The 13275-nt window shown below is 45.4% G+C and overlaps 1 protein-coding gene across 2 annotated transcripts in view; it reads left to right on the plus strand.

The window, feature by feature from the left end:
- Nucleotides 1-733: 733 nt before the first annotated feature.
- Nucleotides 734-13275, plus strand: part of rbm17 (RNA binding motif protein 17) — a 37404-nt gene continuing 24862 nt past the window's right edge. For both annotated transcript variants that reach the window (XM_043714140.2, XM_043714143.2), the window contains exons 1-4: nt 734-881; nt 3373-3513; nt 4257-4373; nt 6752-6918. In XM_043714140.2, coding sequence (XP_043570075.1) covers nt 3391-3513; nt 4257-4373; nt 6752-6918 — 407 coding nt within the window. In that variant the 5' untranslated portion in view covers nt 734-881; nt 3373-3390. The remainder of the gene's footprint in view (nt 882-3372; nt 3514-4256; nt 4374-6751; nt 6919-13275) is intronic.

Consider the following 13275-nt stretch of genomic DNA (forward strand, 5'->3'; position numbering starts at 1 on the left):
AGATTATCCTGTCCATCTGTGGGAGCTTGCTGGGTCCAATACAACAATGACTGCCTTTTATGAATAAAAACTACATAACTGGTTGCGAACTACCTTGGGAAATAAAAGAAAGAGGTTCTTTATCAAGTTGCAAGTCTTTCTTTCAACTGAAGAACACAAAATGGACAGAGTTTCCATTCTTGCATGTTACCTGTGCAAGCGTATGGGGAGAAAGCAGAAGCTTGGCAGGAGGTGAATGATGCTTGGTTGAAGAGGCAGGTAACCTCACAACCTTCAAATAGCACTTGGACGATGGGAGATCTGGTGATGGGGAAAACAAAACATTCTGTGTATTTAAGAGCCGTTCTGGTGTTTTATATATATAGTAAAAAAAGTACTTGAATGACCACTTGAAATGGCATCCTAATCGAGGCCATGGGCCGAGTGCTTCAATGGCAGATGTGGGAATGAAGACAGGCTTAGCTATGATGCCTACTGCAGTCGAATTGCCAGGAACACTGGCTGACCAAATGAGAGTGTATATGTGTGAGAGAGTGTGGGGAATGTATGTATGTTTTAAACAGGGTGAACCAAAGCATCAGTTCGAGGTGATCACAGTGTGGAGTGTGGGATGAAGAGGCTGCTCAGGGGGAGGGGAGTAGCTGCAGGTTGAAGGGATTATGTGGGGAGGAGGTGGGACCGTTTGTGCGGCGGGGCCGCTCCATGTTTCCCCCCGGAGCCGCGATGTGGACGGACCCCGGACTCCGGCTTCCGGTGAGCGGCCGCCGCGCTCAGGGCCTCGCGGGGCAAAGGGACAACAACAACCACAACAACAAACCCCCCACCCACACCCCCTGGGGGGACAGACACGGACACGGACAGAGAGGGAGCGGCAGCGCCCGGTGGGTGAGGGCCAGCGCGCGGCTCCGGGGGCGGGAGCGGCTGGAACTTTCCGCCCAGGCCTCAGCGCGACCCGCGTCAGACCGACCCCCCCCCCTTTCATAAACTTACCCCCTCCCCCTCTGTCCCCCCCCCATCGATCCCCCCTCCCCCCACATCGATCCCCCCTCCCCCCACATCGATCCCCCCTCCCCCCACATCGATCCCCCCACCCCCCTTCATCGATCCCCCCTCCCCCCACATCGATCCCCCCTCCCCCCCACATTGATCCCCCTTCCCCCCTTCATCGATCCCCCCTCCCCCCACATTGATCCCCCCTCCCCCCACATTGATCCCCCTCCCCCCACATCGATCCCCCCACCCTCCTTCATCGATTACCCCCACCCTCCTTCATCGATCCCCCCTCCCCCCACATCGATCCCCCCTCCCCCCACATCGATCCCCCCTCCCCCCACATCGATCCCCCCTCCCCCCCACATTGATCCCCCCTCCCCCCACATCGATCCCCCCTCCCCCCACATCGATCCCCCCTCCCCCCCACATCGATCCCCCTCCCCCCACATCGATCCCCCCTCCCCCCACATCGATCCCCCCTCCCCCCTTCATCGAACCCCCTCCCCCCACATCGATCCCCCTTCCCCCCTTCATCGAACCCCCTCCCCCCACATCGATCCCCCCTCCCCCCACATCGATCCCCCCTCCCCCCACATCGATCCCCCCTCCCCCACATCGATCCCCCCTGCCCCCCTTCATCGATCCCCCCTCCCCCCCCTTCATCGATCCCCCCTCCCCCCCTTCATCGATCCCCCCTCCCCCCCCCCTTCATCGATCCCCCCTCCCCCCCTTCATCGATCCCCCCTCCCCCCCTTCATCGATCCCCCCTCCCCCCCTTCATCGATCCCCCCTCCCCCCCCTCATCGATCCCCCCTCCCCCCCTTCATCGATCCCCCCTCCCCCCCTTCATCGATCCCCCCTCCCCCCCTTCATCGATCCCCCCTCCCCCCCTTCATCGATCCCCCCTCCCCCCCCTTCATCGATCCCCCCTCCCCCCCCTTCATCGATCCCCCCTCCCCCCCCTTCATCGATTCCCCCTCCCCCCTTCATCGATTCCCCCTCCCCCTCATCGATTTCTCCCCTCCCCTTCATCGATTCCCCCCTCCCCCTTCATCGATCCCCCCTTCATCAATTCCCCCCCCGCTTCATTGATTTCCCCCCATCGATTTCCCCCTCTCCCCCTTCATCGATTTTCCCCCTCCCCTCTTTCCATTGATCCTTTCCCTCCTCCCTTTCATTAATCCCCCCTCTCCCTTCATTCATCCCTCTGCCCTTATTGATTCCCCCCCCAATCTACTCCTTCCCAATACACCACCTCTCATCATCCAGCCCGTACCTGACTTAACCCCTCTTGATGACATTTAAAACCCCTATTAGTCCACCTCCTGTTCCTCAAACTACCCCCTCGCTGTCACCCTCGCTAATGCTTTTTCTTTTGTGTGGATGTTTTGAATAAAAACAACTTACCTATTATTTACTTAACTATGCTACTTAACGATGTGATCTACCTGTATTGCTGGCAAGGCAAAGCTTTTTACTGTGCCTCGGTACACATGGCAGTAAATTCAATTCAATTCAATTCTTAACCACTGAGAAAATTGACGTATTCTTTATTTTTAATCTCAAATTGTACAACCCGTTTGCTATATCTGAAAATGATTGAGATCTGCAGGTGTCAGTAAATCAACTAACACTTGTAGTTTTTATCGCTTTGAGTGCAGTTACTGAGTGTTGTAGAGAATTATCTGCTTGGGTGATATGGTTCCAGACGGGCCTTGAAACCAAGACTGTGTGATCCGGGACGAGAGCTTCCCATTCCACTTGCTTATTTCCCCCTTTAACTCTTTTGATTCTCTGCTTCTGTCTAGTTGTGTATGCACTTCATTTCTAACCTGTAACCTTTTTCTGATTCCCACCATAACAATTTCTGTGCTATTCTCCATTTGTGCTCCTGGTATTTTCTCTCCCTCCTCCTCCTCTTAGTCCTGATGTTCCTTTTAATGTTTTTTGTTTGTAATGTGTTTCAGTTCAGGTTGTCACCGAAAGCTCAGCTAACTTTGATTAGTTTGACCAATCGCATTAATTTGTTGGATGTCTCTAAGGCTTTTTTTTTCAAATTTACAACAAATATTATTTTTCCTTCATGTTCTCATCTCTCCCTGCTTTTCTTCCCTCAACCAGTCAGTAATGAATTGACTCCTGCTGATATGCGCTGTTCTTTTCCACACCAGGAAATGTCAACCATAAATAAATTCTTCCTTTCTCTAGGGCCAGAAACAGATCACTTGAATTCGTAGGAGGGGAATAGAATGTGAAATGCTGCCTGAATGTTGAAGTATTGCTTTAAAAAAACTCTGAACGTGTCAGATTTGCTTGCTTGCTTACTTGTTGAATTTGTCATTTGATGAAAGTGTAACTTTTATTTTCTGTTTATTACAGTTGTGAAGGGAAGATAAAATGTCCCTGTACGATGATTTGGGTGTTGAGACCAGTGACTCTAAGACGGAGGGCTGGTCAAAAAATTTCAAACTCCTTCAGTCTCAGCTGCAGGTGAAGAAAGCGACACTTACGCAAGCGAAGGTAAAACTTTTTATTTTTCACCTGTTTATGTACAAGCCAGGCTAGAAGTGCAGCAAACTCCTGTTGCTGTTGCTAGATAGTGAAGGATTGGTGGCACACTCCCTCAGAGATATTGTTCTCAACCTTCCTGTGTTGTGCACCTTCCTTGTCTGAGCAGGGAACCTCTCCTGCATTCAGCTTTCAAGATCTTCTTCTGTTAAAATGTGCTTCAACTCATTGTGGATTCTTTGTCCTTCCCTTGTAACCAATGCCCACTCAACACTCGATACGACCGCTCAGGTGAAACCACAATGTGAGCTGAACCCTGTGTGGTTTGGCTCACAAAGTTCCACACTCTGGTGCCCGATCTTCATCAGCACTTTGCGATTGAGATGAAGGGAAAGTTAACATCAGTTTGGCAGAATGTTGGCTGCTCCTCTCACCCCTCCTTTTGTGTCAGGAGCAAGGTGCATAACATTGTTGAAGGGTGAAGAGAATCAAAAATTATTTTAAAAAGCAAAATGATGCGTTTGTGATAAATCACTTTTATCACTTACCAGTTATTCACACAATTTATTGTTTGTGAAGTTCTATTTCTGATAATGTTTATCAGCAGAAGGTATGTTACCGTTGAGATATTGTGGGTGGAATAATTTATTAAAGATTTATTTTCTTTTTGAGTTTGCCATCTTTTCAGTTGGAAGACTTTGTTCTTTTGGCACGAAGTGACCCTGGTTCTAATTCATGTTTGCTATTATTTGTAGACCCAGCGCTCAAAGCAGAGCACAGTTTTAGCTCCGGTAATAGACCTCAAGAGAGGCAGCTCTGGAGATGACAGGCAGATTGTTGACACACCACCACATATAGCATCCGGTTTAAAGGTAAGAACCTCTTCAGCATTTCATGAATCGTGTTTTTGTTTGGTTTTGAAAATTTTATTTGCTGACTGTTTTGGTCTTGTGTTTACCAGGACAGAGGCAAGAAGGCAGTTTGACTATGGTTGATCAACAGGTTGTCACAGAGTATGCACTGGGGAATTATTGTTCATTTAGAAAAAGGTGCAACGTGTGGGCATGTTCTTTTTGCTTCCGGGGTATTGGTCTCTGTGTATGAACATATCTAACTTCTAGCAAGTGTAAGTGAGCACTTTGAGACAAACTCCGAGAATGCAGGAGAAACTCAGCAGGTTTGGCAGCATCTGTAGGGAGAGAAGCAGAGTTACCATTTTGAATCTCAGTGGTTGGAATGTGTGACTTAAATTCTTGGCATTGCATCTACCAATTGAGTCTACTTGCTAGCCAACCTGCCCCTTTCTTATGCAGGATAAAATGTCAGTCCCTTTGAAATCTGGCATTCTTGTGTCTATCCTGATTACTGTAAAGATGCAAAATTCACAACATGTCTATTTCTGTTTTAGTAGTATTTAAATTCAGTTTGAGCAAGTGGCTTTTGATACTTTCATTCCTGATTCCTGTGGTTGTCTTTGCTGGAACTATGATGATGACAGATATACTGCCCGAGTCTACAAATCTGTGGGATCTCTCTGGTAATTACCAAGGCCACGACTGATCCAGCTGGATGGCAATTGGAATCAACGCTGTCAGTTATGATTGGTCCATCTTTAGGCATTCAGCATAAATTCGGCAATCTGGCTCACAACCAATAGAGAGTGATTGCGTTACATTCTACTTTGAGTTGAAGTAAAGAATTGTGCATTAGTTTCTTTGATTTCCCTACTTAAGGTTTACCTGTAAGCTGCAACTGCGGGCTACATGGTAACAGTTTAGTGAACGGTTTGAGTTTAAAAGGAAAATCACAAATTCTGGAAGTCAGAATTCATACTGAAAAGTCTGGAAGTGGAGGATGAGGTCATGCAGCATGTAATTGCGACAAGTTATACCATCACTTATAACAACTTGAATTTCACTTTATAGAACTGAAACGTTTGTAAAAAACGATTGCTTGAAACATAATCAGTGGCAGTAATTAAAGATGTAGCATTTCTGTTCAAAAATCGAAAAGTATTTTTTCCATAATGATGTTACTACCAGAATGATCTTGATCCCAGCAGGTGAATTGAAATATTCATTGAACATTTCTTTTTTATGCATGTCAGGGGGTTCTGCTGTGAAGGCTTTGACTCGAGCTCCAAGGTAGTTGTATTCAGCGAGCTGTCATCAGCCCACCAGGATAATCTTGGTTAAATGATGTAGACGTTGGTGTAAAGGGTGGAATTTTAAAACTTGTAGATGACACAAACTTTGGAAGTATTGTGAATTCTGAGGGAGATAATGTTAAATTGTAAAAGATTTCATGGATGCGTTGGTTGGCAATTATCAGCTGAAATGTAATGCAGAGAAGTGTGAAGTGATTCATTTTAGTAGGAAGAAAATGGTGGGGAATTATAAAATCAGGGATATAGTTCTAAAGAGGGTGCAGGAACTGAGAGACCTGGGGGTATATTGATACAAATTGTTGACGGTTATAGGGCAAATGAAGAGTGTAGTTACTACCTAAATGTGCTTTATAGATGGACATTAAGAACAAAAACAAGGAAGTTACAATAAATCTCTAGATAAGGCACTTAGGCTGAACCAGTGTTTTATCATGAACTAGAAAGCTTTGTTAATGTCTGAGGTCCACACTTGAGGAAGCTGGAAAGCATTAGAGAGAGTGTGTGCTGAAAAGACTCATGAGAATAGTCTCACAAGTAATGAGGATCAGTTACGTGGGTTGGACAAAGCTATTTTGCTCGAAGAGAAGATTTGATGGTGATATTCAAATATCAGACAGGGTCAGGGCAGAGGTTGATGGGGACAAACAGCTCCCGTTGTTAGAAGAATCGAGAACCAGAAGATGCCAACTTAAGGTGACTGGCTAAAGAAGCAATAGCAACATGAGAAAGAACCTTCACTTACTGAGTGGATAGGATCTCGAATGCACCATCCGAGAGCATGGTGCAGGCAGAATCAACCATGGCTTCCAAAAGAGTTTTCAATCCTAAACTAAGGAGGAAATATTTGAAGGTTAAGGGGAAAAGCCGGATATTGGTACTAGGTGAGTTGCTCTGGCAGAGAACCAGCCGAGACGCAGACAGCTAAATGGCCTCTTTCTCTGCTGTAACCATTCTATGATTCAGTTCCTTGATTCTTCGTTTGTGATCTAGGCAGAATATATCCCTAAGGAGGGTCTTGTGTATAAAACAAAGTGCTGTTTTGCTTTATTATTTAGCATATGAAATGTTGTTACTGTTTCCAAGGACCCGGTACCAAGTGGATTCTCTACAGGAGAGGTTTTGATCCCACTGGCTGATGAGTATGACCCCATGTACCCAAACGACTATGAGAAAGTTGTGAAACGACAACGTGAGGACAGACAGCGACAGCGTGAGCTGGAACGACAGAAAGAAATTGAAGAAAGAGAAAAGTAAGTGTTTTGAAAGCTCTGAATGTTTTTTTCTGTTTTTGAAGGAGGAGTGCAAGAATACTACTTTGCCAAAACTGTGCCTCAAATAGTTTAAAGTTTGAGGTATTGAACATAAGTTTTGCTTAGTGGGGCAGCGCAGTGGCTTAGTGGTTAGCACTGCTGCCTCGCAGCACCAGGGACCTGGGTTCGATTCCAACCTCAGGTGACTGTCTGTGTGGAGTTTGCACATCCTCCCTGTGTCTGCGTGGGTTTCCTCCGGGTGTTCCGGTTTCCTCCTACAGTCCAAAGATGTTCAGGTTAGGTGAATTGGCCACGCTAAATTGCCCATAGTGTTAAGTGCATGAGTAGGAGAATGGGTCTGGGTGGGTTACTCTTTGGAGGGTCGGTGTGGACTTGTTGGGCCATAGGGCCTGTTTCCACACTGTGGAATCTAATCTAATCTAATCTAATCTAATCTAATCTAATAACAGGTCTCAACATCAGCAATAGCATTGGCAACATGAACTGACATGCCAAGTTATCTAAATAGGCCACTTTCAGTGTTTTATCTTTGCTTTTATCTGCACTCTGTTTTTTTGCAATTTGCACCATGTCACCTCGAATTCTATGTATCGACCTCTGAACAGCAGCTTAATTTCAGCATTTTGTAAAAGGCAGTTGGGATGTGAAGAGTGTGTTTGGGTGAATATTTTGCAGAGTAATGGATTCAGGAGAATTAGAGTTGGAATCAAGGATGACAGGAGCTCAATTGTTTGGCTTCAGAAGCTAGTTCTCCCTGTTGGACAGACTTCATGGACCCCTGTAACATTTTTAAAAATTCATTCAACTATTCTAATACAGTTACAACACTAACATTTACTTGACAATGTGGAAAATTGTCCAGGTATATCCTATACACATAAAGCAGACAAATCCAACATGGCAAGTTACTGTCCCAATAATCTACTCACGATCATCAGTAAAAAGATGGAAGGTGTCATCAACAGCGCTATAGTTCAACAGTAACCTGCTCAGTGATGCCCAGTTTGGTTTCTGTCAGGTGCACTCAGCTCCTGACTTTACTGCAGCCTTGGTTAAAACGTGGATGAAAGAGCTGAGTTCCAGAGGTGAGAGTGACAGCATTGATATCAAGGCTGCATTTGACTTGAGTGTAGCATCAAGGAGTCCTAGCAAAACTGGAATCAATCAATATTAAGAGGCAAATTCTCCACTGGTTAGAGTCATACTAATTACATAGGAAGGTGATTGTGATTGTAGGATGTCAGTCTTCTCAGCTCCAGGACATCTCTGCAGGAGTTCCTCAGGATAGTGTCCTTGGCCCAACCATCTTTAGCTGCTTCATCAATGACCTTTTCTCCATCATAAGGTCAGAAGTGGGGCTATTTGCTGAGTCCATGTTCAAATGCAACAAGATCTGGACAATATCGAGGCTTGGGCTGACAAGCAGCAAGAAACATTTGTGCCACACAAATGCTAGGCAATGACCATCTCCAATAAGATATATTCTTACCACCATTCCTTGACATTCACTGGTGTTACCATTACTGAATCTCCCACTATCAATATCTTTGGGGTTGCCATTGTCCAGAACCTCAAGTGGACTCTCAAATAAACACAGTGGCTACAAGAGCAGACTTCCATATCCGCCACAAACTTCCATATCCGCCACAGATTCACCTGCACCTCCACCCACATCATCTACTGCATCCGCTGCAGCCGGTGTGGCCTCCTCTATATTGGGGAGACAGGCCGCCTACTTGCGGAGCGATTCAGAGAGCACCTCTGGGCCACCCGGACGAACCAACCCAACCAACCTGTGGCACAGCATTTCAACTCCCCCTCCCACTCCACCGAGGATATGCAGGTCATTGGACTCATCCACCGCCAAACCACAACAACCCGACGGTCGGAGGAGGAGCGTCTTATCTTCCGACTGGGAACCCTCCAACCGCAGGGGATGAACTTGGACTTCACCAGTTTCTTCATCCCCCCTCCCCCCACCTTGTCTCAGCCGGATCCCTCCAGCCCGGCACCGCCTTCCTGACCTGCAGTCGTCTTCTTGACCTCTCCGCCTCCATCCTACTCCGACCTATCACCCTCACCTTGACCTCTTTCCACCTATCACATTTCCAACTCCCCTCCTCCAAGTCCCTCCTCCCTACCTTTTATCTTCTCCTGCTGAACACTCTCTGCTCATTCCTGAAGAAGGGCCTGTGCCCGAAACGTCGAATCTCCTGTTCCCTGGATGCTGCCTGACCTGCTGTGCTGTTCCAGCAATAAAGTTTCAACTTTGATCTCCAGCATCTGCAGACCTCACTTTCTCCTCCTACAAGAGCAGATCAGAGTTAGGAATACTGAGTGAGTAAATCACCACCTGCTTCCATAAATTGACAAAGCTGAACAGCAATTTAATCTTTTCCTTGCCTATCAAACCCAGTTATATTGGCTGCCAACTGAAGGGGAATTACCCCTGTATTGATTTACTACCTCTGCATAGTCCAGTCTGAGGGATACTGTACTTGTGACGTTTAAATTAAGACAAATTAACCAAAAACTGAAACTACACTTGATTTGAGATCTTTGTAGCTGTAATTTCCAGTAGAGTCAATGGGTGGCAGCACCATTCCTTGTACAAACAATGACATGAAGCACCAGTTGTCATTTGAAACCTTCTAGTGACCCCCCTCCCCTGGTGTCTCCCTCTCCCTCTCCCCGGTCGAGGGACATTGGCACTGATGACATAAAGTTCAGCACTAGTGTTGCTCTCTCTCTATAGTTTATTTTCCCTATTTGAAGCAAGTTAATGATTCTGTCAGTCTGTTGCAGTCAGCAGAAACCATACTGGCAGCAGTTTGTAAATTGCAGTAGACACATTGGCCTAATTCCTTGTGCAGAAGTTTGTGTTGCACATTTACAGTAGTGAAAGAATCATGGCAGCTGTGCACTCTCTGCCAGCACAGCTGTGTGAAAGGTGCCAGTGATCTATCCTTGTGGAAAATCTAATAGCAGCATTGGTATTACTCAGTCTTTCCTCAATGTTTGGACAGACTGATTGTTCCAAGTGGTTGGCAAATATAATTTATTTTTTCAGTGAACTTCCCCACCCAGCTTTGTCTAACCATATCAGTGTAGCTTTTCACCCTTGTGCACTTATCTAGCATCACCTTCAATGCATCAATGCTGTTTGCTTCAACTGTTGTTTGTTGTGAGCATGTTTCACATTCTAACCACTCTGCATGAAGAGATTTCTGCTGAATTCCTTACTGGATTTATTAGTGGTTATCTTACATTGATTGTCTCAAGTTTTGATTCCACCCCCAATGCATGCACATGCGCGTACACAAACATCTTTTTTTTACATCTATGCTATAAACCCTTTACTCAATGTTTCCAAAGTTGTTTTTTTTCCTCTCCTTATGATGCTCATTCGAAGACAGTGTGCTGAATGGATTCCCTTTGTATGTAACCATTACATGATTACCCTAAGAGAAAACTAAAAGTTTATAATATAACTTTGTAAATGTAGAATTCGAGTAACGTAATAAAAATTGAATGAAATACATAACATCTGTAAGGGCAATGATGTAGATTGTTGTTAACTGTGTATAGATGATGAGCGTTTGCCAGAACCCCAATAAAAAGAGATAAATGGAGCACTCTTGTGGCACAGTGGCATTGTCCTTATTTCTGATCCAGAAGCTCCAGATTCAAGTCCTGTTTGTTCTGAGCTGTGTCAGAGAATAGCCAAACTGGTTGATTTAAAATAACAAATTAAAACTGGTTGTTAGTTTAGGAGATGTATGCTTGTACAGCATAGCTTGATTTTTTTTCAACTGTGTATAGACTGGCTCTGATTATATCCTTCAGTGAGTAGTTTTCTTGAATACAGATCTTTTGTTGGAATAAAATTCAAGAAGATCTGCACAATAAATATTAATGTCTTTTCAAGTGTTGGCAGACCTTTTTCCTGAATTTTCTGTTTTTATTTCATATTTTCAGCTGCTTCTTTTTAGGTGACTAAAGCTTAACTTTCTCCCTCACCAGAATTATGAGGATGTGGCTGTCAGGAAGCAATGAGCTGACTAGGATTCTTTTATGTAAATAGGCTGATTAGAGGGGAGGCTATATTGGATTTGTTCTTGGCAGCGCAACATGCCAGGTGTCAAATACCTCTGTGGAAGAGCATTTTGGTGATAGTGATCACAACTCCATGACCTTTGCTATAGTCATGGAGATGGATAGGAGCAGACAGTACGGGAAAGTATTTAATTGGGGGAGGGGGAGTTACAATGCTATTAGGCAGGAACTGGGGCACCTAAATTGGGAACAAATGTTCTTAGGGAAACGCATGACAGAAATGTGGGGTTTGTTCAGGCAGCACTGGCTGATAGTGCTAGATAAGTTTGTCCCACTGAGGGCAAGGAGGGGATGGTAATGTGAAGGAACCTTGGGTGACAAGGGATGTGGAACATCTAGTCAAGAGGAAGAGGGAAGCTTATTTAATGTTGAGAAGGCAAGGATCAGACAAGGCTGTATAGGATTACAAGGTAGCCAGGAAGGAACTGAAGAATGGACTTAGGGTAATTTGAAGGGAGCATGGAAAAGCTTTGGCAGGTAGGGTTAAGGAAAACCCCAAAGCACTCTACACTTATGTGAGGAACAAGAGGATGGCCAAAGTGAGGGTAGGGCTGATCAGGGATACTGGAGGGAACTTGTGCCTGGAGTCTGAGGAGGTAGAGGAAGTCCTTCATGAATACTTTGCTTCAGTATTTACTAGAATTTAAATCCCTACTGTGTGGAAACAGGCCCTTCGGCCCAACAAGTTCACACTGATTCTCTGGAGAGTAACCCACCCAGACCCATTCCCCTACATTTATCACTGACTAATGCCCCTAACCTACACATCCTAAATGTTATAGGCAATTTAGCATGGCTAATTCACCTAACCTACACATCTTTGGATTGTGGGAGCAAACCTACTCAGACATGCAGAGAATGTGCAAATTCCACATAGGCAGTTGCCTGAGGCTGGAATTGAACCTGACCCCTGATGTTGTGAGGCAGCAGTGCTGACCACTGAGACACCGTGCCATACTAGTGAAAGGGACCTTGATCTTTGTGAGAACAGTGTGAAACAGGCTGATATGCTCGAACAGGTTGATGTTACGAAGAAGAATGTGTTGAAAATTTTGAAAAACATAAGGGTGGATAAGACCCCTGGACCAGGAAGAATATACCCAAGATTTTGACGTGAAGCGAGGGAAGTGATTGCTGCGCCTTCGGCGATGATCTTTGCATCCTCATTGTCCACTGGAGTAGTGGTAGATGATTGGAGGGTGGCAAATGTTATTCCCTTGTTCAAGAAAGGGAATAGGGATAACCTTGGGAATTACAGACCAGTCAGCCTTACATCGGTGGTGGGCAAATTGTTGGCGAGGATTCTGAGAGAGAGGATTTATGATTACTTGGAAATGCATAGTTTGATTAGAGATGATCAACGTGGCTTTGTGAGGGGCAGGTCATGCCTCACAAGCCTTATTGAATTCTTTGAGGATGTGACAAAACACATTGATGAAGATGGTGCAGTGGATGTGGTGTACATGGATTTTAGCAAGGCGTTTGATAAGGTTCCCTGTGGTAAATTCATTCAGAAAGTAAGGAGGCATGGGAAACAGGGAAATCTGGCTGTCTGGATACAGAATTGGCTCGCCCTTAGAAGACAGAGGGTGATGGTAGATGGAAAGTATTCAGCCTGGAGCTCAGTAACTAGTAATGTTCTGTCGGGACCTCTGCTGTTTGTGATTTTTATAAATGACTTGGATGAGAAAGTGGAAGGGTGGGTTAGTAGTTTATCGATGACACAAAGAGTGGTGGATCGTGTGGAGGGTTGTTCTAGATTGCAGTGGGACATTGACAGGATGCAGAGCTGGGTTGAGAAGTGGCAGGTCGAATTCAACCTGGAAAAGTGTGAAATGATTCATTTTGGAAGGTTAAATTTGAATACAGAATACAGGGTTAAAGGCAGGATTCTTGGCACTGTGGAGGAACAGAAGAATCTTGGGGTCTATGTCCATAGATTCCCTCACAGTTGCCACCCAAGTTGATAGGATTGTTAAGAAGGCGCATTGTGTGTTTGCTTTCATTAGCAGGAGGATTGAGTTTAAGAGCCACCAGGTTATGTGCAGCTCTATAGAGCCCTGGTTAGACCACACTTGGAATATTGGGTTCAGTTCTGGTTGCCTCATTATAGGAAAGATGTGGAAGCTTTCGAGAGGGTGCAGAGGAGATTTACCAGGATGCTGCCTGTACTGGAAGGCACGCCTTATGGAGAAAGGTTGAGGGAGCTAGGGCTTTTTC

Source organism: Chiloscyllium plagiosum, unplaced genomic scaffold (assembly GCF_037043375.1).
Source record: "Chiloscyllium plagiosum isolate Xiang-an unplaced genomic scaffold, Cpla_swu_hap1 HiC_scaffold_23, whole genome shotgun sequence".
Lineage (NCBI taxonomy): Eukaryota > Metazoa > Chordata > Chondrichthyes > Orectolobiformes > Hemiscylliidae > Chiloscyllium > Chiloscyllium plagiosum.